General features: G+C 43.2%; 1 protein-coding gene across 1 annotated transcript in view; it reads right to left on the minus strand.

Annotated features, from left to right (window-relative positions):
- Positions 1-2,552: 2,552 nt before the first annotated feature.
- pde11al (phosphodiesterase 11a, like) overlaps positions 2,553-26,437 on the minus strand; it is a 56,122-nt gene continuing 32,237 nt past the window's right edge. The window contains exons 10-20 of the mRNA XM_054738200.2: positions 21,374-21,424; positions 19,017-19,163; positions 18,821-18,928; positions 7,884-7,993; positions 7,725-7,815; positions 6,776-6,876; positions 5,187-5,264; positions 5,033-5,096; positions 4,187-4,261; positions 3,478-3,561; positions 2,553-3,366 (exon numbers count right to left, since the gene is read on the minus strand). Coding sequence (XP_054594175.2) covers positions 3,049-3,366; positions 3,478-3,561; positions 4,187-4,261; positions 5,033-5,096; positions 5,187-5,264; positions 6,776-6,876; positions 7,725-7,815; positions 7,884-7,993; positions 18,821-18,928; positions 19,017-19,163; positions 21,374-21,424 — 1,227 coding nt within the window. The 3' untranslated portion in view covers positions 2,553-3,048. The remainder of the gene's footprint in view (positions 3,367-3,477; positions 3,562-4,186; positions 4,262-5,032; positions 5,097-5,186; positions 5,265-6,775; positions 6,877-7,724; positions 7,816-7,883; positions 7,994-18,820; positions 18,929-19,016; positions 19,164-21,373; positions 21,425-26,437) is intronic.

The following is a 26,437-nucleotide window of genomic DNA, read 5'->3' on the forward strand; positions in this document are numbered from 1 at the left end:
TCCTTTTACCACGGCAGATCGGTACAACGTCCACATCACTGCAGATGCAGCACCAATCTGCTTGTTGAGCTCACGCTCTAGCTTTCCCTCATACCTGAACAAGACAAACTCCTCCACTTGAGGCAGGACCTCATCCCTGACTCAAAAAAGGCATTCTACCCTTTTCCGACTTAAGACTATTGTCTTGGATTTAGAGGAGCTGATTCTCATCCCAGCCGCTTCACACTTGGCGGAGTCCAATTCTCACCGGAAATGAGCCCGACTAAAGCCTGATTCATGCTTCTCCGTCAGCTCCAAAAGGGAGAGACATGCACGCACGGACAGAGACATTTTGCTCTCAGACTTCTCCGTATCCTGGGGAGTGTTGCAAAGCAATTCCTCGCCAGGACAGCAGAGGGTGTAGCGCTGTTCTGTGGTATCCTGTCATGTATCGGTCCAAGATAGTGTGTTTATATTGTGTTTTTTGTATATATAAGAGACTTTTTAACACGGACAAATTTGTCTCTCATTCTCCTCCACCTCTTCATGTGCTCGCCACCTCTAAACCCACGTTTCCTGTCGTTTCCGCACACTAATAAAACGCTTGCTGCGCATCTTTTCACTCCTCCAGTCACGGAGAATTAAACGTTCATATATGAGAGTTTTTTCACAAGGTATTCTTCAAGATGATCCGTGTCTGCTGCTAGTTATCCTCAGCTCTCTTTATGTTTTTGAGGGCGCAGTGGCGGCGGTGTAGACGACAGCGGCGTCCTGACCAATCACAAACTTGCGTTGTTGTCTCGACGGACGGATGTTTAGAAAAGAGAGCTCGACTCCATCCGTCCTTGCGGAGCTCTCCAGCAGGCCCGCAAGGATGGATAATGGCGTTGCGTGTCTCCGCACTGACGCAGTCAGAGAAGCATGAATCAGGCTTTACTGCCGGCAATGCGGACCAAGCTCTGACACCAGTCAAACAGGGGCCTAAAAGCCCGTATCAAAGGGCCTGGTACCCCTCGAAAGTCTTCTCCAAATCCACAAAACACTTGTAGACAGGTTGGGCAAGCTCCCACACACCCTCCAAGATCTCCCTAAGTGTCACGTTCTGCTTCCCAGCCTTGGTTGCCTCTCGTCTTCCCTTGTTGTGTTTATTGGTTGCTCTTGCCTCTTGTTAACCGGATTACCTGCTTCTGTGTCTTTAAGCCCTGTCAGTTCTGTGTCTTTTGTCGGTTCGTCTGTTAACCTCGTCTTACGTCTTCCCTTGTCAACATGCTTCGGTTCCTGGTGTGTCTACACCCTCAAGTCCCTACAGTAAATGGATTAAGGTATTTGCTGCCTCTGAGCTTCACTCACCTGCATATGGGTCCCAAACCAACACTCACCATGACACTAAGGGTATGGAGCTGGTCCAGTGTTCCACTCCGAGTGGATCTCATCCACCCTCGGAGCCTTGTCACTGAGGAGTTTTTGACCACATCAGTGACCTCTGCCCCAGAGATTGGAGAGTCCAACTCAAAGTCCCCAGACTCTGGTTCCTCACTGGAAGACATGTCGGTGGGATTGAGGAGGCCTTCAAAGTATTCCGCCCACCAATCCATAACATCCATGGTCTCACCAAACTCCTCCCATGCCCAGGTTTTTGCCTCCGCGACCACCCGAGCCACATTCCACTTGAACTGCCGGTACCCATCAGCTGCCTCTGAAGTCGCACAGGCCAAAAAGGCTCGATAGGACTCCTTCTTCAGCTTGACAGCATCCATGAACACCGGTGTCCAGCAGCGGGTTCGGGGGTTGCCACCACGACAGGCACCGACAACCCTGCAGCCGCAGCTCCGGTCAGCCTTCTCAACAATTTGTTTAATGTTCCCCACTTTCCTCGGGATGTGTTCGAAATTCTGTTGGAGGTGGGAATTGAAGCTCCTTCATTTCCAGCAAACCCTCACAATATGTCTGGGTCTGACCGGCTCCCCAGAAGTCCAGTAACAAAACACTAATAATGAGATAATACATTTTTTAAAAGACAAGGCTGTAATTATTATCAACATTTTTACTGGGGTTTACCACCACACCGATTACCATGACATCCACAGACATAGTTTAGGGGGGTAGTTTTACATGCCCCTTCCACTTTTTCTACAGTTAACTTGTGTCCCCTGCACTGGAAAACAACCGCCCATGTCAAAACTACTTCCATGGAGACATCCCTAGTCTGAACGATGTATAGATGGTTTAGTTGACTTTACATGTATTTTTTTATATTGTGTGATTCCTATCTTCTTCTTCCTGTGAGACTGGTGGGCGGTGCCCTAGCGTCCTCTATGGATGAGCCACCACTGATTCTGACAAATTACTTTTGCATTGGGGACAAAAAACAGCCATAAAAACCATGCATTCTGTCTACAAAGATGCACATAATGGCCAGCACAGGATAAGTTAGTTAGGCAACTATTCTTTTGTAGCTGACTTGGTTGTCCAGTGGTTGGAGTGCAAAGGCAGTCATTGTAACCACTGGACTACCAAGACCAACACAACAGCAGGCTGGCCTGTAGGCTCATTTAAAGGTCACCCCCCCCCCCCCCCCAAAAAAAAAAAAATTGAGGGTTTGGACTCCATTACCTAAGCAAAATGTCTGCATTACAACATTAAATAACACAAGAATTACATGCTGGGCATAAATGCAAATTACCTCCACAAATTTACTATTAAATGTGTCCACAACAGCTGAATAGTAAGTAGGCCATGCAGCAAAATCATGGCATTCAGGAGCACCATCAAGCTCCGTCTGACGTGTCACAATGGTATTTATAAAGGTGAGCTTTTACAATACGACCCACCGGCCCTCTTTGGTCTCTGTTTGTCTTTTTATTTCAGTGATGGAACTCTTTCAGATGTGTGGACACCAATAGGAAGGCTCACCCTCAAACAGATCTAATCCACCTCAGTGCAGCACAGTGATGCCTGGCAGAAGAAGCAGCTCATAAAATCTATGTAAGGTTGTATTTTTCTTAGAAGAAAAATCACAGTTTTACTCTTATATTTTAATTCTTGTGTGCTTTTTAACATTTATTTGCTTCAAAGCATGATTTGCTTTTTTCCTGCAGATGTTATGTTACTGTCAGCCTCTTTGATTCCTGTGCATCTCAAAACTTCCCTGCATTCCAACTTTGGGCCAAACTTTCTAACATGGCTCTTCTTCTCTGTGGTGTCTCGAGGCTTGGTGGTTTCTGCATCGTGACCAAACTCAGTGTTTGGATTCGGAACAGGGCTCTCACTGCACACAGAAGCTTTGTGTGTCTGCTGGTTGGGCAAAGACATTTCCTGCCATTTCTCTCGATTGGCGTTGATCCCGTCCACCATTGGTTGCAACTTCCTGTTGAGCTTCAGCAATGCCTGAGTGCATCAGGGAAGAGGGAAGATTATGTAACATTTTTCAAATCATCATTTTAATTTAGTGTTTTGCAACTCATATTGTATATAAGGAGACTGTAGGGGTGTAACAACCTGATAAAGTGGTTTACAAATCCCATCAATCCATTCTAGCTGCAAAGCTGGTAGTTCATCTTTGCGATTTCGATCAAAGATGGCCTACAGAGAGATAAGAGCTTTTTGTCAGTCCCTTAAATACTTCAAGTATCTTTCCGGAGTTTTCCCTTTCAGAAAAGATGTACGGTTTTTCAGAAATCTGTAAAAGTGATGGTCTCATCATGTACTGTGATACGTTGTAAGCGATACGTCGTTTTTTAAATTTTTTTTATTTTTTGCTAAGGACGCCTCTTGCTCCACAATAGGAAATTAAGCACTAACCAGAACTAACCAATAGTGTTAGACTACCGCTTACATGCTTCAATTTAAGGGCATACCTCAGCTGATGCAGAGTGGGTTAACTTTTCACGAACAAGTGTCTAAAATCTAAATATATGAGAACACAACATGACATGAGAGTAATACTTGTAATACAACATGTTTTAACTCTGTTTGTCGGCTACAGAAGAACATAAAGAAATAAGAAACATGAAGTCCCCATCTTAAAAAAAAACTGAAGGAGACATTATTTGTGTGATATGCTTGTCAGCCACCAGATAGTGCTATAGGATTAAGAAATACTCTGGAAAGAGACTTTTGGAAAGCATATTTCTTTCCAGCTTACTGTGAGCTGAGCACAAAGATGGAAATTCAGAGTGACTGGAAAAAGTTTGTGATTTTCACTCACTGCTGGGGTTAATTTAAGCTCAGACCTCTCTCTGTCACCTTGCTCAAAGAATTCACTCGTCACCAGCTCTGCAACCTGCACACATTAAAGGACAAACAAAGACATTTGTAAACGTGTGAAACATTTTCAGAAAGTTTTGCCACAACATCTTTTTCAGTTTTTGAAGTTGTTTGTGAATCTGTATTTTTGCCTTTTGCTGTGTTTATTTAAGGTTTGATAAGTCACACAAGTAAAAGTAAGCAGGTTAGTGAACTAAGTGGATTACTGAGATAACTGGGATTCAGCAACTCCTCAGCAAATAAAACTAACTTAATGAAGTTAATTTTGAAGCTTACAGGGGCTCATATCAATGATCTATGCAGAGGCAGTTAAAGGAATATAAGAACTCATTCTTCCATCTTTGACTTGTCTCAAATCAAGCTTATTGTCACAGGTGTGCAGGTGAGTGAAGCAGAGGTGAGGATCCAAATGAGGAAAGAAGGCAGGCAAGAACGTTTAGAGGCTTTTTAACGAGGAACACACAGGACATGAAAACAAAGAACTGACAAGGAATGCAGAACTGGGAGGGTTTAAATACACAAGGAGCTGGGATCTACAGCGATTGGGAGACGAGAGGCAGGTGGGAGCAATCAGGAGAGACACAGGACTGAACAGAGTGGGGAGACAGGACAGGTTGTGACACATATGGACTCTTCTTTTGGCCACTGCAATATTTCAAAGACGAAACACTTTTTCTGTCTTGCATTGGATTTTGACTTTTTTGCCTTTCTTACATGGGGTTAACCGATGTCTAAAACATGTATTTAATTAGAATGAACCCATAATAAATCCACAAAGGACTCACACCTGTTTTGATATTTTCCACGGACGTGTGACGGCTCCCAGATCACACGCTGTCATCAGCATAGACCTGTTCAAGACAAGAAAGCTCTTCTTTTTCATTTCATTTTTTTAGTCGTCGATTGAATTTATATTTCTATTTTGAGTGTAGCATAGACACCTGAGAACGTCTCTGTGTTCTTCGACTGTCCAGCTGAATTCACCTGACAATACATACTCAAAGAACTTGGTTCGGCGCCTTTCAAACAAAAGAGAAATTCAGGCATATACACAACTGGACTTTGTAATACGCTTTGATGATAATCTTTCCCGAAACATCCAGAAGGGTCCAAATGAAGGCAAATGGATCTTTGGTTTCTTGAAGACATTTTGCTTCTCATCCGAGGAGCTTTGTCAATCCTAGCTGGAAAATGAGAGTCAAGCTTATAAGCTGTAGCTGTCTGTTGTTATTTAATGAGCCGAAACTACTCTGAGTACCCCTCCTCTCTACCACCAATGAGTCATTGGCCTTTATTGAGAGGGAGTCGTGTTGATTAGAAGCGGGAAGGTGGGAGCTAGACTGAAACTGCTTAGGAATGAGATTCAAAGATGCATGATAGGTACTGGAAAGGTGAAATCTAAGCCCTCCCCTATTTAAAGTGGGTTTATCATGTTTAACATTGATAGCTTCCTTTACTCCTCTCTCGAACCATCTATCTTCTCTGTCCAGAATGTGTACTTTGTCATCTTCAAAGGTGTGTCACCTGTCCTTCAGGTGTACTGCAGAGTCTTGACCTGAAGAGGTGGCTCTACTGTGTTGGACCATGCGTTTTTGTAATTGTTGTTTAGTTTCTCTAAAGTAAAGGTCTGGACAGTCCTCACTACATTGGACTGCATAAACGCTACTAAGCTTCTGTTTGAGTGTTGTGTGTTTTGGATGGACCAGTTTCTGTCTGAGGGTGTTGTTGGGTTAAAGTTTACTGAGATGTTGAGTTTGGACAAGATTCTTCTAGGTTTCTCTGAGTCTCCTGCCAAGTACGGGATGACGTTGCCTTTGCGCCTGTTGTCCTTTTCTTTGCTGGTTGCTGCTTTGGATGCTTTTCCAGACTTCTTTGTAGATTTCACAAAGGCCCAGTTAGGGTATCTGCAGTTTTAGAGAGCTTTTTTTGTGTGTTCCTCTTCCTTTTGCTTTCCTTCAGTCTTTGTGGGAATGTTTTCAGCTCGATGGTGTAAAGTCCTGATGACTGACGTTTTTTGCTCCAGTGGGTGACGTGAGTCGAAATACAAATACTGGTCTGTGTGAGTTGGTTTCCTGTAGACTTCAATGCTGAAACTCCGATCTTGTTCGATTTGCACAGAGCAGTCCCAGAAAGGTAGTTGGTTGTTGTGAGCATCTTCCCTGGTGAACTTGATGTTCTTGTCCACGGCATTAATATTAAATGTAAAGTAGTAAGTAAGTAAGTAAAGTCTTCTACTTTATTTGTGAGGGGTACTCAGAGTAGTTTCTGCTCGTTAAATAACAACAGACAGCTACAGCTGATAAGCTTGACTCTCCCATATTCCAGCCAGAATTGACAAAGCTTTTTGGATGAGAAGCTAAACGTCTTCAAGAAACCAAAGTCCATTTGCCTTCATTTGAACCCTTGTGGATTACCATGACCTGGATGACAGAACCTTCACCAGCAGTTTTCCAAAACAGGTGCATGAGTGTATTTACAGGATTTGTATGAAAACAAGGTGAGCTCTCAGTGTACCGAACAGACGACTTACTCAAAGTACAAAGTGAGGTCTGTAGAGAGAATGGCCTGCTTCAGTAGTTGCATCATGTTGCTGTACTCTTTGGAGCTGAGGTTTGCAAAGATATTGTGGCCCTGCAGAAGAAAACACAACATTGCAGCACAAGTGCACACAAAATGTAAAATGTCCCTTTAAATTCATGGCATTGATAAAGTCATCGCTCACTGTCAAATGAAGCTACCGTTAGCTGTTTTAATTAGCCATGTGTGGACTCTATCTGCCCTCTGGGGAAGGAAATTGATATAGAATGCAGTTGGTGACCAAACTCAGCCGCACCTGAGACAACAAACCCTCCGGAGGAAACTAATGCTGCCTGTCAGCCGTCTGTGTGCAGTGCCACCCCACAGGTAAACACTGTTTCCTAAACCAGACCTTTATTTGAAAATGTAGTCTTCGGTCATTTGAATTTTTCTTGCACTCTGATACCACCACTTTTCTGACAGACATCAGTCACTGCTGTAGTGGCAAAAATCATAATTTTAATATTTAACGGTTTACAGGAAAACTTCACTTGTAATATAAAGCCATACATATTAGTCTAATGCACAACTCTGTGATAAATGTATAGGGTTATTGTTAACCATAGCACACGTATAGCTCAATCTGCTTAGATTTAATCATCCATTTTAAAAGACAAACTACTGTGTCTACAGATATGTGTAGTCTTGGTCCACTCACATATCATACTTCTTCTGATAGAACCCATTTGAGTTAATTTTAAATAAATAAACTTCTCACAAAGTTGTGTTTCTAAGTAACTCTAATCATCTTCTACTGTTTCTTTTGTAACACTTTCAATCAGTTTCAAACTGCCTTCGTATATTTCGTTTTCCACTCCTCAAACACATGATACATTTTGTTTATCACTTCTAATTAAATCCTGCAAGCACTGACAAAACAGTAAATCCTATGAATGTCTGACCTCACTCTGCAGAATCATAACTGCGTGGTTGAAGTGATGGTGCTCCAGCGTAGCCGACGTCCCGTAGAGTAGGGCCAGAGCAGAGCCGGTCCTGGAGGAAAAAGAGGGCAGGAATGGTTCTGCTGCCAGTTTATTGTCCAATGGGTTTCTGTGACTTACTTGGCTTGAAATGCATTGTTTGTCCCTCGGTGGTCCAAGTCATGACACAAACAGCCAACCATCAGTGCCAGAAGCTCTGCATCTGAAAGGACGTCCTGGAAATTGGCTGTCTGTACAAAGCAAGGCAGATTTTTCCCATTTACATAGACGTAGTCACAAGACTTTGATTCATTAATCTTCACACAAACTGTGTTATTATCTGTCTGCACTACTCTCTTTTTGAAGAAAAGGGAAGAAAAGTATGGGAATGGCAGAAAGAAAGGAAAGTTACTAATCTTAGCTATTTAATCACACCAAAAACAGCTATAGGTTTAGGAAGGGATGCCACCATCAGCGTCAGCTCTGAGGATGTTTGCAGACGCAAACGAAACATTAGCAAGGTAAAGAGAAACCTTTCCTTTGTTTTAAAAAAGAACCAAAAACAGCTATAGGTCTGATTGACTCCTTTTAGCAAAATAATTTGCAGTGATTTCTAGTAGGAGTTAATGCTTTGTAAGTCATACTTGGGTGGGAAAAAGCTCAGATGTGTCTGTTTCAGGAAGTCAGCTGGAGGTGGCTTTAGATGACAGGATTTGAACTCTTATTTCATAACATTTGGAAATCTCGCCTTTGGTTGGATAACAGCAACGTTAACACTGACCCCTTTTGCCCTGCAAATGTATGTTTTCTCTCCACAAATAACTCGAGCCTGGAGAGCTCTGCTGTGTGGTGAAGTTGCTAATGCTAACGGTTAAATTTTACTAGTCAAGACATTCTCTGCTGTTTCCTGGACGCTACAACAATAATCTTCCCCATCGCAAGTCAAGATGGGTGAGTCCATGAATGTTAAGTGACAGTGTGACGTAGATCTGTCATGATCCTAGAGTTTCAACATCTATTTTCTATCAGAAACTAATGCAGGAGCTAGGTGTAGGAGACCATCTTCATGTTCAACCTGCTTGAAAAACTCAAGAGTGACCGATTATAATCAGAAAAAATAATTAAAGTTTTTTCAGTGTTCCACATCATTAACTTTTCTCTTTAGTGTAGTCTACCAAATCTTGCATTATATATATATATATGTATGTATTTTCAGTTTATATACATATATATATATACACACATACATACATACATATATATATATATATATATATATATATATATATATATATATATATATATATATATATATATATATGTATGTATATATATATATATATATATATATATATATATATATATATATATATATATGTATGTATATATATATATATATACATATATATATATATATATATATATATATATATATATATATATATATATATATATATATATATATATATATACATACATATATATATATATATATATATATATATATATGTATGTATATATATATATATACATATATATATATATATATATATATATATATATATATATATATATATATATATATATATATATATATATATGTATATATAAACTGAATGGAAACTGAACTAGAACCTAAAGAACAGAGCCCCAGTAAATGAATTATAGACCAATATCTAACCTTCCATTTTTATCCAAAGTCCTGGAGAAAATAGTGGCCATCCAAGTATGTGAGCATTTAAACACTAATGATCTGTTTGAGGAATTTCAGTCTGGTTTTAGAGAGTATCACAGCACTGAAACTGCATTAGTGAGAGTTACAAATGATATTCTCATGGCCTCAGATAAGAATCTTGTGTCCGTTAGTCTTGTTAGATCTCAGTGCTGCCTTTGACACAGTTGATCACAATGTTCTTTTAGAAATACTTAAACATGTTGTAGGGATCAAAGGAACAGCGTTAGGCTGGTTTAAATCCTACCTGTCTGACAGATTTCATTTTGTAAATGTACATGACAAATCGTCTTCATACTCCAGGGTTACTTGTGGAGTACCACAGGGTTCAGTGCTTGGACCAATTCTTTTTACTATATATATGCTCCCAATTGGTAAAATCATTAGACAGCATGGGATAAACTTCCACTGTTATGCCGACGATACTCAGCTATATTTATCCATTAACCCTGATGAACCTAATCGGTTGGGTAGATTACAGGCTTGTCTTGAGGACATAAAAAATTGGATGACTCTAAACTTTTTGCTTTAAATCAAGACAAGATGGAAGTTCTCATCTTTGGACCAGAAATCCAGAAAAGGAAATTGCTTAGTCAATCACCTGACCTGAATGGCATTACATTAATCTCCGAGAACAAAGTAAGGAACCTTGGTGTTATCTTTGACCAGGACATGTCATTCAAATCCCAGGTTAATCAGGTTTGTAGGATTTCCTTTTTCCACCTTCGGAATATTGCTAAGATTAGAAGCATACTTTCCAGGAGTGATGCTGAAATAGTTCATGCATTTATTACATCAAGACTGGATTACTGTAATCCATTACTCTCAGGAAGTCCACAGAAGGAGCAGAGGAATACACACCCCCATCACCATCAACGGCGACGCTGTGGAGAGGGTGAGCAGCTTCCGTTTCCTTTGAGTTCATCTGGCAGAGGATCTTACGTGGTCAGTGCACACGGAAAATACAGTGAAGAAGGCACAGCAGCGCCTCTTCTTTCTCAGAAGACTGAAAAGATTTGACATGAGCCGCCGCATCCTCAGGACCTTCTATCGCTGTGCCATTGAGAGCATCCTCACTGGATGCATCTCCGCCTGGTATGGCAACAGCACCTCTTACAACCGCAAAGCTCTCCAGAGAGTAGTGTGGTGTGCAGAAAGGATTATTGGAGGTGAGCTTCCTTCCCTCCAGGACATCTATAAGAAGCGGTGCCTGAGGAAAGCGGTGAGGATCATCAAGGACTCAAGTCACCCCAGCCATAAACTGTTCAGACTACTTCCATCAGAAAGGAGGTTCTGCAGCATCCGGTCCAGAACCAGCAGACTGTGACAGCTTTTTCCATCAGGCCATCAGACTGCTGAACACTTCACAGACACCTCACCCTCACTACTGAAACTCCAACATTACACACTCCATACTGTACATTAATGCCACTGTTTTGCACATACCAACCTCTGTACATTTTATATCTCTTATCTTATTGTTTACTTTATTCATTTGTAAAACATGTATGTACACACTATACACACACTCACACACTCACACGCACACACGTAGAACAATATATAAAAAATAATAATAATATACTTGCATAAACATTTAGTAATGTATATACATTACAACTTATACATATTATTACTTAGATTAGCCATTTTTATATTTTACTTGTTTTTACATTACTGTATTTTTGCATGACTCTGTTGCTGTGAAACTCGCACACAAGAATTTCACTCGCATGTACTGTACCAGTGTACCTGCACATGTGACGTGACAATAAAGTGATTTGATTTGATTTGAATGTAGTTAAAAGTCTTCAGCTTGTCCAAAATGCTGCAGCTAGAGTTCTGATGAGAATTAAAAAGAGAGATCATATCTCTCCTGTCTTAGCTTCGCGACACTGGCTACCTGTTACATTCAGAATAGATTTTAAGATCCTCCTTCTCACATATAAAGCTCTTAATAATCAATCTCCATCATACATCAGTGATCTGATTGTTCCATATGTTCCTAACCGAGCACTTCGCTCTCAGACTGCAGGTCTACTGGTGGTTCCCAGAATATCTAAAATTAGGATGGGAAGCAGATCTTTTAGTTATCAGGCTCCTCTCCTGTGGAACCAGCTCCCAGCTTTAGTCCGTGAGGCAGACACCTTGTCTACTTTTAAGACTAGGCTTAAAACATTTTTATTTGATAGGGCCTATGGTTAAAATCGGATGTTAGCCTAGATCTGGACAAGTGGGGGAGTACAGGGAGATGGAGTGTACAGTCGGTAAAAACGGCTCTCCCTTGCCCTGACTCCAACATGCCTCCATCTAAATAGGATAGATTGTCCAGAGTTATCTCTGTAGTTATGCTGCTATAGGCTTAGACTGCTGGAGGATACACTGACCACTTTCCACACTCTACTGCTTTATTCTACAGTCTGCTCTTTAACTGTACTATTTTCTGCAATTCCAGCTGTTAACTTTATTTTCTCTGTAAGTGTTTTTCTCCCCAGAAGAAGCTACAACGATGTTCTGCTGAGCTGTGGTGGCCTCATGGAGGGGGCCATCGTCTAGCACAGTGGTTCCCAACCTTTTTCCCAAGGGACCCCGTTTTTTACCAGTAAAATTTTGGACGACCCCCTCCCATTCTCTCTTCCAGTACAAACATTATTAAGAAATTATAAAATTGTTCAAGCACATTTTAATATGCTTTGATTCAATAGATAACAGTAATAGTAGGCTCCAGTACAGAACAAAGTCATTTACAAAACCAAACAGAGCATAATGTGCTTGACAGTTTGTATTACTTTTCTGAACACATTGTTTCTTGTAAACACTGATAAATCAATCATTCCTTTCAATAAACGTTTGACACATAAAAAATAGACTGAGCAAAATGTACTTAAATGTGTATATTACTGTTTATACTAGATTATTTACTGTAAAGGCTGTGATTAATCAACCAGTCCCATCTTTAATGAACTTTTGACACTTGAAAATAAAACAGTGAGCTGAGCAAAATGTTCTTAAAAGTGTGTTACTTTTTCTGTACTAATTATTTCCTGTCTTAATATCAGTAAACTTTTCACTCATGAAAAAAAATATGTGAGCAAAATGTAGGCTATAAACAAGCAATAAATGAAGTTTTAACCCCTTAGAGTGGAGAGGTCCTGGCGACCCACTGAGAGGCTTTGGCGCCCCCTTGTGGGGGTCGGGACCCCCAGGTTAGGAAACACTGGTCTAGCACACTGCTGCTAACCACTTAAACATTCTCCCTCTCCTGATAATAACTTTTTGCTTTCCTTGATGTTGGTGTGTGTGTGTGTGCGTGTGCGTGTGTGTGTGTGTGTGTGTGTGTGTGTGTGTGTGTGTGTGTGCATGTGTGTGTGTGTGTGTGTGTGTGTGTGTGTGTGTGTGTGTGTGTGTGTGTGTGTGTGTGTGTGTGTGTGTGTGCCTGCTCTGTCTTCTCCATCCCCAGTGAGTCGTGGAGGATGGCTGCTTATACTGAGCCAGGATTCTCTGGAGGTTTCTTCCTGTTAAAAGGGAGTTTTCCTCTCCACTGTTGCTACATGCTTGCTTAGTATGAGGATTGCTGTATGCAATTTGATTGATTTGATTTGATGCAATTTGCTGGGTTCCTTATATAGGAAACATTATTTCTGATTGGCTTAATGAACTGACCTGAATTGGAACGTTATGTGAAGTGCCTTGAGACGACTCTTGTCATGATTTGGCGCTATATAAATAAAATTGAATTGAATTGAATTGAATTAAAGAGCCTATTATAAACAACCAACTTCTAATAATAATAGATTATGTTTAAATATTACTTTTAAAAGCACCTGAAGTGCTTTCCATTATTAATGCATACATTCACACACGCTATGTCTGACAGAGGCAAGAGACAGCTAGGGTTCTGATGAGAATTAAAAAGAGAGATCACATCTCTCCTGCTTTAGCTTTCCTACATTGGCTGCCTGTTAAAATCACAATAGATTTTAAGAAAATTTTTCTAACATATAAAATTCTTGAAATTCAAGCTCCTTCATACATCAGGGATCTGGGGTCTCATTCATCAAGCTTTCTTACGCACAAAACAGGGTTGGAAAACTCCGTAAGCAACTTTCCACGCAAACTTTGGGATTTATGAAAGAAAACTTGGCGGACAAATGTGCGCAACTTTAAGTTGACTAAGGACCTGGCTTACACACATGTCGGACATGGAGAGCACCTGCAGTGCTGCTTCTGAGAAGATACAATTATGAAATCCTGCAGCATTATCACTTGTACTGCTTTGTTTTCACACAGAACAAGACCCCCCACACGCACACACGCACACGCGTACACACACACACACACACATGCACACACACTCACATACATGCACACGGGCGCACACACACACAACCTGAAGCGCAGAATACAGAATGCAGAAATCAGCAGGGGGGCAGACTGAGACAGAATGTCATGCATTTGCGACAGTGTGAGAGTCCTGTCACTGTGACCTGATTGACTATACGCCCTGGCTACTTGCACAGCAGAGATCTCCATTTGGGTGACTGGTTAGTGTGCATGACTTTCACCTTGGAGTCTGGGGATCGAATCTCGATTGGACCATTTTTTTATATTCACCACAGATCTCTCTGAAGAACTCAGCTTTGACGGCTTCAGCAACGCTGTGCCACTCAGTGGATTTTCTCTTATTTGTTTTGCAAAAGCACTTCCTTTCATTTCTCCACCTCACCCACAGGTACCTCAACTTCTGCTTCTATGAAATAGCGCTTCCTTGACCTGTGGTCATGATCGAAATGCTGCAACAGCCGGCTTATGTATATGCATGAGGTCCACAAGGCACTTTGTATTGACTATTTATGGCAGAAAGTGGGCGTGGTGAGGGCGGGATATGACTAAAATGCAGTTGAGAACCTTTCTCGTTAGTCTCCGATTTATGAAGCAGATATTGTGTGCAGCTGTGCATACTCCATGTTTTATAGGTCACAAACCTGCTTGGCGTAAGTAAATTTTTTTGCTGAGCTTAAGTACGGTTTCAGTAAGGATTCTACGCAATGTTTGATACATGAGACCCCTGACTGTTACAAATGTTCCTAACAGAGCCATTGACTCTCAGACTGCAGGTCTACTGGTGGTTCCTATAATATTAAAAATAGGTTAGGAAGCTGATCTTTTGGTTATCAGGTCCTCTTCTGATCAGGCATGTGCAGAAGAGGTGGGGCTAGGGGGGTGCCAAGGGTGGAGTATGCTTGAACACCTGCCTCTTTTGTCCAAAGTGCCCTTTTTCCTGTCTTCTGTCATTTTTACCATCCAAAAACTGTCAAACATTGTCACGTTAAGAGGATGATTTGGACCCAAAATGCAGTTATTCAGGATGACACAAGGCAGGAGTTGATATAAAGAAAAAATCCTTTATTGTAGGATGAACAAAAAGAAGTCCAAAAAGGCAGGGAACCAAAATCCAAAAATCCAGAACATGAGAACAGAGCTCACCTAGAGCACAAACTGGGGACGGGACAGGAAGCTCACACAGAGCACCAAAACAACACTGACAACCAGCAATGGACCGACAAGACAATGAGAAACAGACAGGGCTTTATAGACTGGGGCATATTGGGAGGCAGAGGAGCTGCAGGTGTGTGGGGAGAGAACCAGGTGAAGGCAATAACTAATCAGGGAGGAGAAGCAGGGGAGGACACACAAACACACAAGCACACACACACACACACGCACACACACACACACACACACACACACACACACACACACACACACACACACACACACACACACACACACACACACACACACACACACACCTAGCTGAGAAGGACATACACAAAGCTGAAATAATAGACCTATAGAAATATGGTGGGGAGACCAAGAGAACATGAAGAAAACCAGGAGGGAGCTGGGGACAAAAAGGCTGGAGCTACAACTGGAGGAGCTGGGGATGACCTGAAGGGCTCCATTGAGCTGACTGAGACGGGTGTTTTGCTTGTCGGGATGGCGTTTATATTCATCTGCCCATGAGTTTTTCCTCTGCCTCAATTCAACTGGATGGATTATAATATCAGAGCTTTTGCTTACATTAACGTTTGAGTCCATGGTTAGTATGTGTGCGTTTAGTAAGTAGAGTCAGGTAGTAGCATGTCAAAGACAGAAAAGAGGACATAAGACAGCAGGGCCGGCTCTAGGTAATTTGGTGCCCAAGGCGAGACTGCCCATTTGCCCCCCCCACCCCCACCCCCCCACCCCCCCATGCCCGCACGCCTCTCACCCAAACCCAGGTCCACCCACCCACCACACATTGGAAAAAGCAACTCCACAGTTATTCCTTAGTTTCTCATTTTTATTTTAAATATTCACACAGCAACTCTTTAAAGTCAACAGCCTGAAGAATAAATGTAAGCTTGAAAGATAAGTAACCTGAGAATATTACAATAACCAACAACTCAAAATGTTGTGCAAATGTCAGTGGGGGGGTGGGGGGGTGGGGGGGTGGGGGGGGAGGTGCAAAATCAAAAGCAGTATTAAACTGTGCAATCAAAAGGAAAACTCAAACATCAAAGTGTCATCATAAAGAAAGTTCTACTTTCCATTTTGTTCAACTGCTGTGGCCAGTCAGCAGGATCCATGGGGCCAGCAGCTCATTCATGTTCACACACATCTGTTGAAGCTGATGATGGTGTCTCTTCAGACTGTTGGAGTGGAGCACTGAGTCTGCTGGTGTTGGGTTCTTCTTCTGTGAGAAAATAAACACACACACACACACACACACACACACACACACACACACACACACACACACACACACACACACACACACACACACACACACACACACACGCACACACACACAAAGCAACTTAACCCTCTGATGCATGAATTAAGAACAGTGCTACTTTCACATTCAGTATTCCTCAGTCATGTGCAGTGATGATTTTCATTATTTTTAATGTTACTGGACTTTTTATTTTATTGATCTTTTTTTTATCTGTTCTATGAAAACATGAATAAAATGATCAAAAACAGGTGGAAGTGAGCGCATCCATGGGGCATATTTGAAAAAACTTATGTCTCATTCTCAGGTGCTCTTCAGCATCAAATAAATTGTAGAATATGAGGAAGAAGAACCGGTGATCTGAGGCACTCAGAGGATTTAATTTATTAAACAAGGAAATGCCGACACGTTGCCGGTGGCAGCTGGGGAGTCCCCGCCACGGCCACGGTGGTGCCGCCCGCCCGATGTGTCAGACAAAGTTGAAATTTTGCTACACACACTTAACGTTCTTCTGATATGAAAGTATTAAATTCGTATTGTATGCATACTTAAAACTTGAATCGAAGCTCATAAAAAGGCTGCAATCACACTCCAAAAAACGGTAAAAATAAATCTTACATTCTTCATCATCACAGTGAGACTCAACAGGTGTAGAAGACAGTCCCGCCCCCGTGGTGTCCACAGGTGCCTGTCGTGGCTGCAGATATTGTCTCACTGCATCTGGACACGACGATTCAAAAGTAAAAATAATTGGTTAAAGTTATCAGATACTGTATTGTGTATGTAAACAGCTAGCGAGGGTCCGTCCGTGGACCGTGCGTGGCAGGAGAGGCAGTTAGCTAAAATTGTAACTCAAAAAGTTCCTTTGCCAAATTTATAAAGTCTACATACCTCTTCTTTGGACCCGTTTTTATTCTTCCTCCTTTCTTCGCTTTGGGAATGCTGATCCCGATGGCTTAGGTGTTCTTTTCATCGTAAAATATCAAAAGTTTAAACGGGACAACAACAGGATGTCCTTCTACAGTGCTACCCACGCACGTGATCTACGGCACCCCTGTCGGTCAAATGCTTCGGAGCGGTGACCCAAGCGGGAGCTCGTCATGCAGCCAGATCATTAGAATTTAAATACTGATGTTTTAATTTCCTGTCATTTCAGAGGGGAATTTTGAGTATGTAGAGAGTGCATTTCAAATTACAAACATAAAAGTAATAGACTTTTTTTTTTGCGCCCTATCCATCAGATGGCGCCCCAGGCGGCCGCCTGTGTCGCCTGTCGGCAAAACCGGCCCTGTCAGAGAGACTGCCTTGGAAGTGAACATGAAAGTTAAAGAAATTCACTCATGTGCAGAACCTCTGGAGGTCTTTCCTCCTCCTGCAGAAACTCGGAATCAAAAACAAACTCAGGCCCACTTTTTAAAATTCACACAACCAGGATCTCAGACTTGTTCCCGTCCACTATTATAATAATTATTAGTAGTTTTACTTTTACTTTCTTTGAATATTTAACTTTTTTTGTAAATAGATGCATTTGAAATTTAGTGGTAATTTTATGTATATGTTTTATAGTTTTTGTATTGAGTTCTATTTAAAAAATAAGAAATAAAATATATAATTATTACTATAAAATCTGTAAAACCCCAACAACACAATTTTAAAAAGCTTATTGGCAAATGGACATTTAAAGGTTTCTAAAAATGTGGTAGAATTATATTTTATTCAATCTAAATAATAAAAATAAATGTAAAATTACTGTAGAGATGAAATAAAAAGGAGAAACGCAGGATTGGGTGATAATTTGATGCTTTAAAACCAGTCAGATCACATAAGCAACAATGACCTCAAAATTAATTTAAAATAAATACTGATTTCACAGCAAAAAAAAAATAAAATAAAAAATTTAAGTACTAGTTTAAACCTTTAATAAATGCCTCACACAAAGTGAATGGTCAAAGTGAATGCGAGCATAAAAATACATAAACAAAGTCTTATTACTTAATTATGCCATTTTTAATATTAGCTATTACATTATTATTATAACACTAGAAATAAATAATGAGGGAATTATTCTGGATCAACACCATGAAGCAAATTAATGGCCATAGTATGTGCAGTATACTGGAAATGGTATGAAATGTCATTTGTGTGTGTGTGTGTGTGTGTGTGTGTGTGTGTGTGTGTGTGTGTGTGTGTGTGTGTGTGTGTGTGTGTGTCTGTACATGCGTGCGTGTGTGTGTGTGTGTGTGTGTGTGTGTGTGCGTGCGTGTGTATGAGGATTGCTGTAAAGTTTCTGACACAACAAGTCAGTGACTTGATGCACTCTGCTGGGTCCTTATATAGGAAACGTTCAACTAATTGGCATAATGTACTGAACTCTTTTGAAATGTTTTATTTTGTGAAGTGCCTTGAGACAACTCTTGTTGTGATTTTGAGCTATATAAACTCTCCAATCTCTAGGCAACCCTCTCTGCTTCCAGAGCTACTGCTACGCCAACTTCTGCATTGCTATCATATCATTTTTTTATCATTACTCGTAATTATTGAAAAAGGCATATCAGCTCTGAAACTTACTGCAATCATGACAAACATGCACTGTGACACATTGAAAGCATGTCTCCAGTTATGATAGGCCACAGTTCGATAATTCTTTCTCACAGTCAGAAGCCAGCGGCACAAAACCTAGGAGAAAATAGACATACAGTTTGTTTAAGATGTTAATGATGGAAGGTGACACTTCTCAGAGGACACGCTGCATTACAGGCCACACCTCATAGTCAATTTTAAACTTCTGGACGACACCAAGCTCCAGAAACATCCTGAGCGATGCTGTGATCATTGCGTCATTGTCCAGGGAAAAGTCATTGAAGTGAAACTCATCAATGCCCAACTCACTGCTCGGGGGGATCTTAGCAGCCTTCAGGGGGAGAACACAGAGCTGTCAATCTTATGTGGCCCAGAGAAAATTAATTAGAATAAGTGCAAAACTTTTTAGACATAGAAATTTGCTACAGCGAGGAGGCTTAAAGATATCGGAAGCAAAACGATTTTAAATGGCATGTGTAAAGAAGTATTAAAACCTCAGATGAAAAAGGGTTTTGTCTGGAATTTTAATTGCGGCAAAAACAGAAACTAGCCTCTGGTCTAAGCCCTGGGCAGCTGTGATGTTTCACAAAGAGCTCTGCTGAAACAGCTATAAACAACCCCCGACTTAGTGTGTGTGTGTGTGTGTGTGTGTGTGTGTGTGTGTGTGTGTGTGTGTGTGTGTGTGTGTGTTGTAGCTTTCCCAAATGACTTGTTTTTCCCTTACTGGACTTAACACGGTTAGCAGTGTCGCTGCAGTCATGCTGACTGGACTTGTCTGCAGTCCAGAAGTGGCGGTGCGGTTCTAGATGGATTTATGGATATAGGTTATCGGCAATCGCGGCTCTGGAGCCGCATGCGGCTCTTCCATCCATCTGATGCGGCTCTCTGCGCTTGTAAAATAATGAATGGATATTTAAATAAAAAGCTTTATATTTTACTGCATAAATTTTACATCTGTAAGCCAATTCTAAATGTAAAGATTGTCTGCGTAAACCTGAACAGTTCCAACCCGGTCTACTGTGTGACCGGGTTGACGCGTCACGCTTGTGCGTAATCATATCGGCGCTTTATGAGCTGAAGACGATGTGAGATTCTGGGACTCTCCTCAGACGCCACATTGCAGGGAACATTTTCTAAGTGACAAGTCTCTCTGAGAGACCGGGTTTGGAAAACTCTCGCTTCAGTCGGAGGAATCTTCCCGCATGCGCTCTGGTTCTGTGACGTGCTCCAAGCCCCTCTCCACATCTTCAGCTCGCTGTGCACCTTATGTACGCACTGACAGTGAGCTGCGCTGAGCGGTGTCCAGCTCAGATGTTCAGAAGGAAATCTTTTCTTGAGTGATTTAGCTACATCTGCGACGTGTGAAACGAATAAATTGTCAGTTAGTCTGCATGCGTCGGGGTAATTCTTTCTATTCTTTCTCCATCAAAATAAACGGCCAAATACGGTAACTGTCCGGTCAACACAAGCCCTGCTTTTAACTGTTTTGTTTTCTTGTGAAAATAGATAAAATTTAACTTGATTAACACCAGAGCCAGGCGCACTGCGCCGTTATCTCCGTCCCTGTAAATGAGGGAAAACAAAATGATCGGATCCTTTTCTGACCTTCCCCACCTACAAAGTTTAATTACAACAATCAAACGTGACAGAGCCTGGATTTGTATTCTGAACAGTCTAAACATGTTTTAAAAAGAAACGTATGACAAAAGTGGCACCTGCTCAGTAAAACCACCAACAGGGTGAAAAATATCAAAATATTGTTGGCAGAGACGGGCTACAACTTCTGGTTCCACTTTATATAAATCGTTTTATTGATTATCTTTTTATGAAAGATAACTTTGACGTACACGAGCGACCGGTACCGGCTGCTGTCACCTGTTGTGAGCAGCGCTCTGCTGTCTGAGGGTAGGCCCCGCCCACAACGCTCCGGCTGCTGCAGTGTTTTCTTTACTGTGGGAAACGGGTAATAATGGCTCTTTGATGGAAACACATTGCCGACCCCTGGTTTAGCATGACGTCTGATATATATATATATATATATATATATATATATATATATATATATATATATGTATATGTATATATATATATATATATATATATATATATATATATATATATATATATATATATATATATATATATATATATGTATGTATATAGCCATGTCCTGATGTGGGGCTGGGGGTGCGTCAACAAGGTCGGGACATAGAAGGGGGTGCGCGGCTAATGAAGTTTGGGAACCACTGGTTTAAATCATGAAAATAAACAAAATACAGTTATTCACCATACTAGCAAGATCAGCTACCTTGTTTTATGTTTTAGAGTGACTTGTGCGAAACACAGTTCCTCACTGTCTGGGGGAGAGGATTTTGACTTTCTGTAATGATTTATGACAAAATTCCTTAACAAAATGAAAAACGGAATCCAGTTCATGTTTACATAGATGGTAAAGTGAAGTTATACTGTATTTCTACAATTTTAATGTGGACCCTGGCCAATACCTTTAAAAGACTTTTTAGGAATTTAATTGAAGAGTACCTTAAGCCTGTCGACTTCTACTTTGGAGCAGGTGGCATGATAAGACAGCATCTGAAAAAGCAAAGATGCAGAGGACTGATTCTGATTTTAAATTATGATACTACAATGAAATACATTAAATGTGCTATGCATAAAAATTTCACAGTTAAATCATCACAAAACAGCCCAACGTGCCAATCACATTGCAGGGAAGGTTACGAAAAATATCTACTTTTCAGCTGGCTGAGGGTTGCCAGGTTTTTTCTTTTCAAAAAGGGCCAAGAAGGAACGGAATCCTGTTAACAAGCAGCACCACCCTCATTCTTTCTGGTTCCAGAGCCAATCATATGTGAGCCTGCGGAGTTGCCTAGTCCAACTCCACCTCTGTGTTGCATTTGTTATTTGCCTCCACTCTCCACCCCCATCTACAAGCTCCAGCCAGGAGGACCCTCCCTCCCCTCTCTGGTTAGGTGAAACAGTGTTGTGGAGAGAATGGAAGCCAGCACACAGAGCAGTACATAAGGATTTTCTTGTAGACCACACCATCGTTCCCAAGAACTGAAGGACAACAGGAGAAATAAAACTAAATAATGGAAAATTGGAGATGTTTAGCCCAGATCAATTTTAGGTGGGAAGCAGAGTTCTCATAGACAGGTGAGAACTAGTAGTTTGCAGATGGTATTGTGTTTTCCACGAAGCTCAATGCTAACTAGCATCAATGCTAACAATGCTTAGTTTGTATTTTTCACTCTTTGGTGAGTGTGTGTTTCAGTTGTCTGTTTGTTTTGTTCCAGGATGTCTGCTGACATGTGAGAAGTGTTCAAATACTCACTATTTATAACCTCGGCGCTTCCCGGTATCAGCCCCGTTATCTTTGGCCTTCATGGCCTGTAGCCCCGGTAGCATGCCTCAGCCGCACGACTCAGTGGTGCTCAGCACCACGACAAAGTCTGCCCCGCTGTTGTGGGTAAGGAGAGGTTTTTGGGTAATGTTAAGATGGGAAACCGCTACTAATTATGCTTGTTACGGTGCCCGTAATATTAATCAGCCCTTTGGTGATGGTGTTGCTATGGCTTTCTGTGTCCCTGCTATTTCTGCCGTGTCAGCACCAGGGATAGCTCCCGCTCCACAACTCTCTCACTCATAGTGAGGCTGCAGCTGGTTCAGCACCAAGGAGAGAGGCACGCCCGACCCAGCAGCGGCAACGGCTCACCTGAGGATACTTGAGCAGATTTCCAGAGATTCCTTTCGAGGAGACACAGACCTGCCTGTTGTGCCCCTTAGATGTGTTAATAATAACAATAATAATAATACATTTTAATTAAAAGCGCCTTTCAGAACACCCAAGGTCACTTGACAGAAAATACGTTCAGAAAATACATTAAAACAGCAATAAAACCACAATAAAACGCAAAGAAGAAAAAACAAAGAGAGAAACAGTTCAATAAAATCAGAGGTCATAGGCAGATTTAAACACGTGTGTTTTGAGTTTGGTTTTGAAAAGGGTAGAACTGTCGACGTTCCTGGTGTTGGGGCGACGGTGGCACAGGAGTTAAGTGCTCGCCCCGTATTCGGAAGGTTGCAGGTTCAAGCTCCGCTCAGTCTGTCGCTGTCGTTGTGTCCTTGGGCAAGACACTTAACCCACGTTGCCTGCTGGTGGTGGTTGGAGGGACTGGTGGTGCCAGTGCTAGGCAGACTCGCCTCTGTCAGCGCGTCCCAGGGCAGCTGTGGCTACATCGTAGCTCATCCCCACCAGTGTGTGAATGTGTGTGTGAATGGGTGAATGACTGATTGTGTTGTAAAGCACCTTGGGGGGTTCCAGGACTCTAGAAGGCGCTATATCAAATACAGGCCATTTACCATTTAGATGTCTGGGGGGAGTGAGTTCCAGAGACGGGGAGCAGAGCGGCTGAAAGCTCTGCTCCCCATGGCAGTGATATGGGCAGAAGGAACAGCAAGATGGATGGAAGAAGAAGATTGGAGAGAACGGGAAGGGGTTTTAAAACTTATAAGGTCTGAGATGTATGGAGGAGAGGAGAGAGGTTATGGATGGCTTTGAAGGTATGGAGGAGAATTTTGAAGATAGACCTGAATTTAACTGGGAGCCAGTGAAGCTGTTGGGGAGCCAGTGAAGCTGTTGGAGAACCGGGGTGATGTGGTGAAAGGAAGGGGTTCTGGTGATAATACGGGCTGCTGAATTCTGGACCAGTTGCAGTTTATGAAGGAGTTTGTTGGGGAGACCATAAAGAAGTGAATTGCAGTAATCGAGACGGGAGGTGACGAGGCTCTGGACGAGAATGGTGGCAGTGTCAGGGGTACTTTTACATTTACATATCTGTTACATGTTAATCGGTTAACAACTCAATAATATGGAACACATACACCAATGGTAGCCTACTGAAATATCTCGTCTCTCGTCTCGTCTTCCTCCGCTTATCCGGGTCCGGGTCGCGGGGGCAGCATCCCAACTAGGGAGCTCCAGGCCGTCCTCTCCCCGGCCTTGTCCACCAGCTCCTCCGGCAGGACCCCAAGGCGTTCCCGGACCAGATTGGAGATGTAACTTCTCCAACGTGTCCTGGGTCGACCCGGGGGCCTTCTGCCGGCAGGACATGCCCGAAACACCTCCCCAGGGAGGCGTCCAGGAGGCATCCTGACCAGATGCCCAAACCACCTCAACTGGCTCCTTTCGATCCGGAGGAGCAGCGGTTCTACTCCGAGTCCCTCCCGAATGTCCGAGCTCCTCACCCTATCTCTAAGGCTGAGCCCGGCCACCCTACGGAGGAAACTCATTTCGGCCGCTTGTATCCGCGATCTCGTTCTTTCGGTCATTACCCAAAGCTCATGACCATAGGTGAGGATTGGGACGTAGATCGACCGGTAAATCGAGAGCCTGGCTTTCTGGCTCAGCTCCCTCTTCCCCACGACAGATCGGCTCAGCGTCCGCATCACTGCAGATGCCGAACCAATCCGCCTGTCGATCTCCCGATCCCTCCTACCCTCACTCGTGAACAAGACCCCGAGATACTTAAACTCCTCCACTTGAGGTAGGACCTCTCCCCCGACCCGGAGGTGGCAAGCCACCCTTTTCCGGTCGAGAACCATGGTCTCAGATTTGGAGGTGCTGATCCTCATCCCAGCCGCTTCACATTCGGCCGCGAACCTACCCAGCAAGAGCTGAAGGTCAGAGCTGGATGAAGCTAGGAGGACCACATCATCCGCAAAAAGCAGAGACGAGATTCTCCTGCCACCAAACTCGACACACTCCACACCACGGCTGCGTCTAGAAATTCTGTCCATAAAAGTGATGAACAGAACCGGTGACAAAGGGCAGCCCTGGCGGAGTCCAACCCTCACTGGGAAAAGGTCCGACTTACTACCGGCTATGCGGACCAAACTCACGCTCCTCTGGTAAAGGGACTGAATGGCCCTTAACAGAAAGCCACCCACCCCATACTCCTGGAGCGTCCCCCACAGGGTGCCCCTGGGGACACGGTCATAAGCCTTCTCCAAATCCACAAAGCACATGTGGATTGGTTGGGCAAACTCCCATGCCCCCTCCATCACCCTTGCAAGGGTATAGAGCTGGTCCACAGTTCCACGGCCAGGACGAAAACCACATTGCTCCTCCTCTATCTGAGATTCAACTATCGATCGGACCCTCCTCTCCAGTACCTTGGAGTAGACCTTTCCAGGGAGGCTGAGGAGTGTGATCCCCCTATAGTTGGAACACACCCTCAGGTCACCCTTCTTAAAGATGGGGACCACCACCCCGGTCTGCCACTCCCTAGGAACTGCCCCCGATGACCACGCAATGTTGTAGAGACGTGTCAACCATGACAGCCCTACAACATCCATAGCCTTGAGATACCCAGGACGAACCTCATCCGCCCCCGGGGCTCCGCCGCTGTGTAGTTGTTTGACTACCTCAGCAACTTCTGCCCCCGAGATCGGACAGTCCATCCCCAGGCCTCCCAGCTCTGGTTCCTCCTCGGAATGCGCATTGGTGGGATTGAGGAGCTCCTCAAAGTATTCCTTCCACCGTCCGACTATAGCCTCAGTTGACGTCAGCAGCTCCCCATCCCCACTGTAAACAGTGTGAGCGAGTTGCTGCCTTCCTCTCCTGAGGCGCCGGACAGTTTGCCAGAACCTCTTTGGAGCCGATCGATAGTCTTTCTCCATGGCCTCACCAAACTCCTCCCACGCCCGAGATTTTGCCTCGGCAACTGCCACTGCTGCACCCCGCTTGTCTATCCGGTACCTGTCTGCTGCCTCCGGAGACCCACAGACCAGCCACGCCCTGTAGGCCTCCTTCTTCAGCCTGACGGTTCCCCGAACCTCTGGTGTCCACCAGCGGGTACGGGGGTTGCCACCACGACTGGCACCGGCCACCTTACGGCCACAGCTAGCAACAGCCGCCTCGACAATCGCAGAGTGGAACAAGGCCCACTCGGACTCAATGTCCCCCACTGCTCTCGGGACGTGGTCAAAGCTCTGCCGGAGGTGGGAGTTGAAGACCGTCTTGACAGGTTCTTCTGCCAGGCGTTCCCAGCAGACCCTCACTATGCGTTTGGGTCTGCCAGGTCTACGCGGCATGTTCCCTTGCCATCTGATCCAACTCACCACCAGGTGGTGATCAGTTGACAGCTCCGCCCCTCTCTTCACTCGGGTGTCCAAAACATACGGTCGCAGGTCAGATGATACGACTACAAAATCTATCATCGACCTGTGACCTAGGCTGCCCTGGTACCAAGTGTACCGGTGGGCATCCTTATGTTCGAACATGGTGTTCGTTATGGCCAAACTGCGGCTTGCACAGAAGTCCAATAACAAAACACCGCTCGAGTTCTGATCAGGTGGGCCGTTCCTCCCAATCACACCCCTCCAGGTCAAGCTGTCATTGCCCACGTGAGCATTGAAGTCCCCCAGCAGGACAATGGAGTCCCCTGATGGAGTACTATCTAGCACTCGTCCCAGGGACTCCAAAAAGGGTGGGTACTCTGAACTGATATTTGGCCCATAAGCACAAACAACAGTCAGGACCCGTTCCCCGACCCGAAGGCGCAAGGAAGCTACCCTCTTGTCCCC

This window comes from Nothobranchius furzeri, chromosome 17 (assembly GCF_043380555.1).
Source record: "Nothobranchius furzeri strain GRZ-AD chromosome 17, NfurGRZ-RIMD1, whole genome shotgun sequence".
Classification (NCBI taxonomy): domain Eukaryota; kingdom Metazoa; phylum Chordata; class Actinopteri; order Cyprinodontiformes; family Nothobranchiidae; genus Nothobranchius; species Nothobranchius furzeri.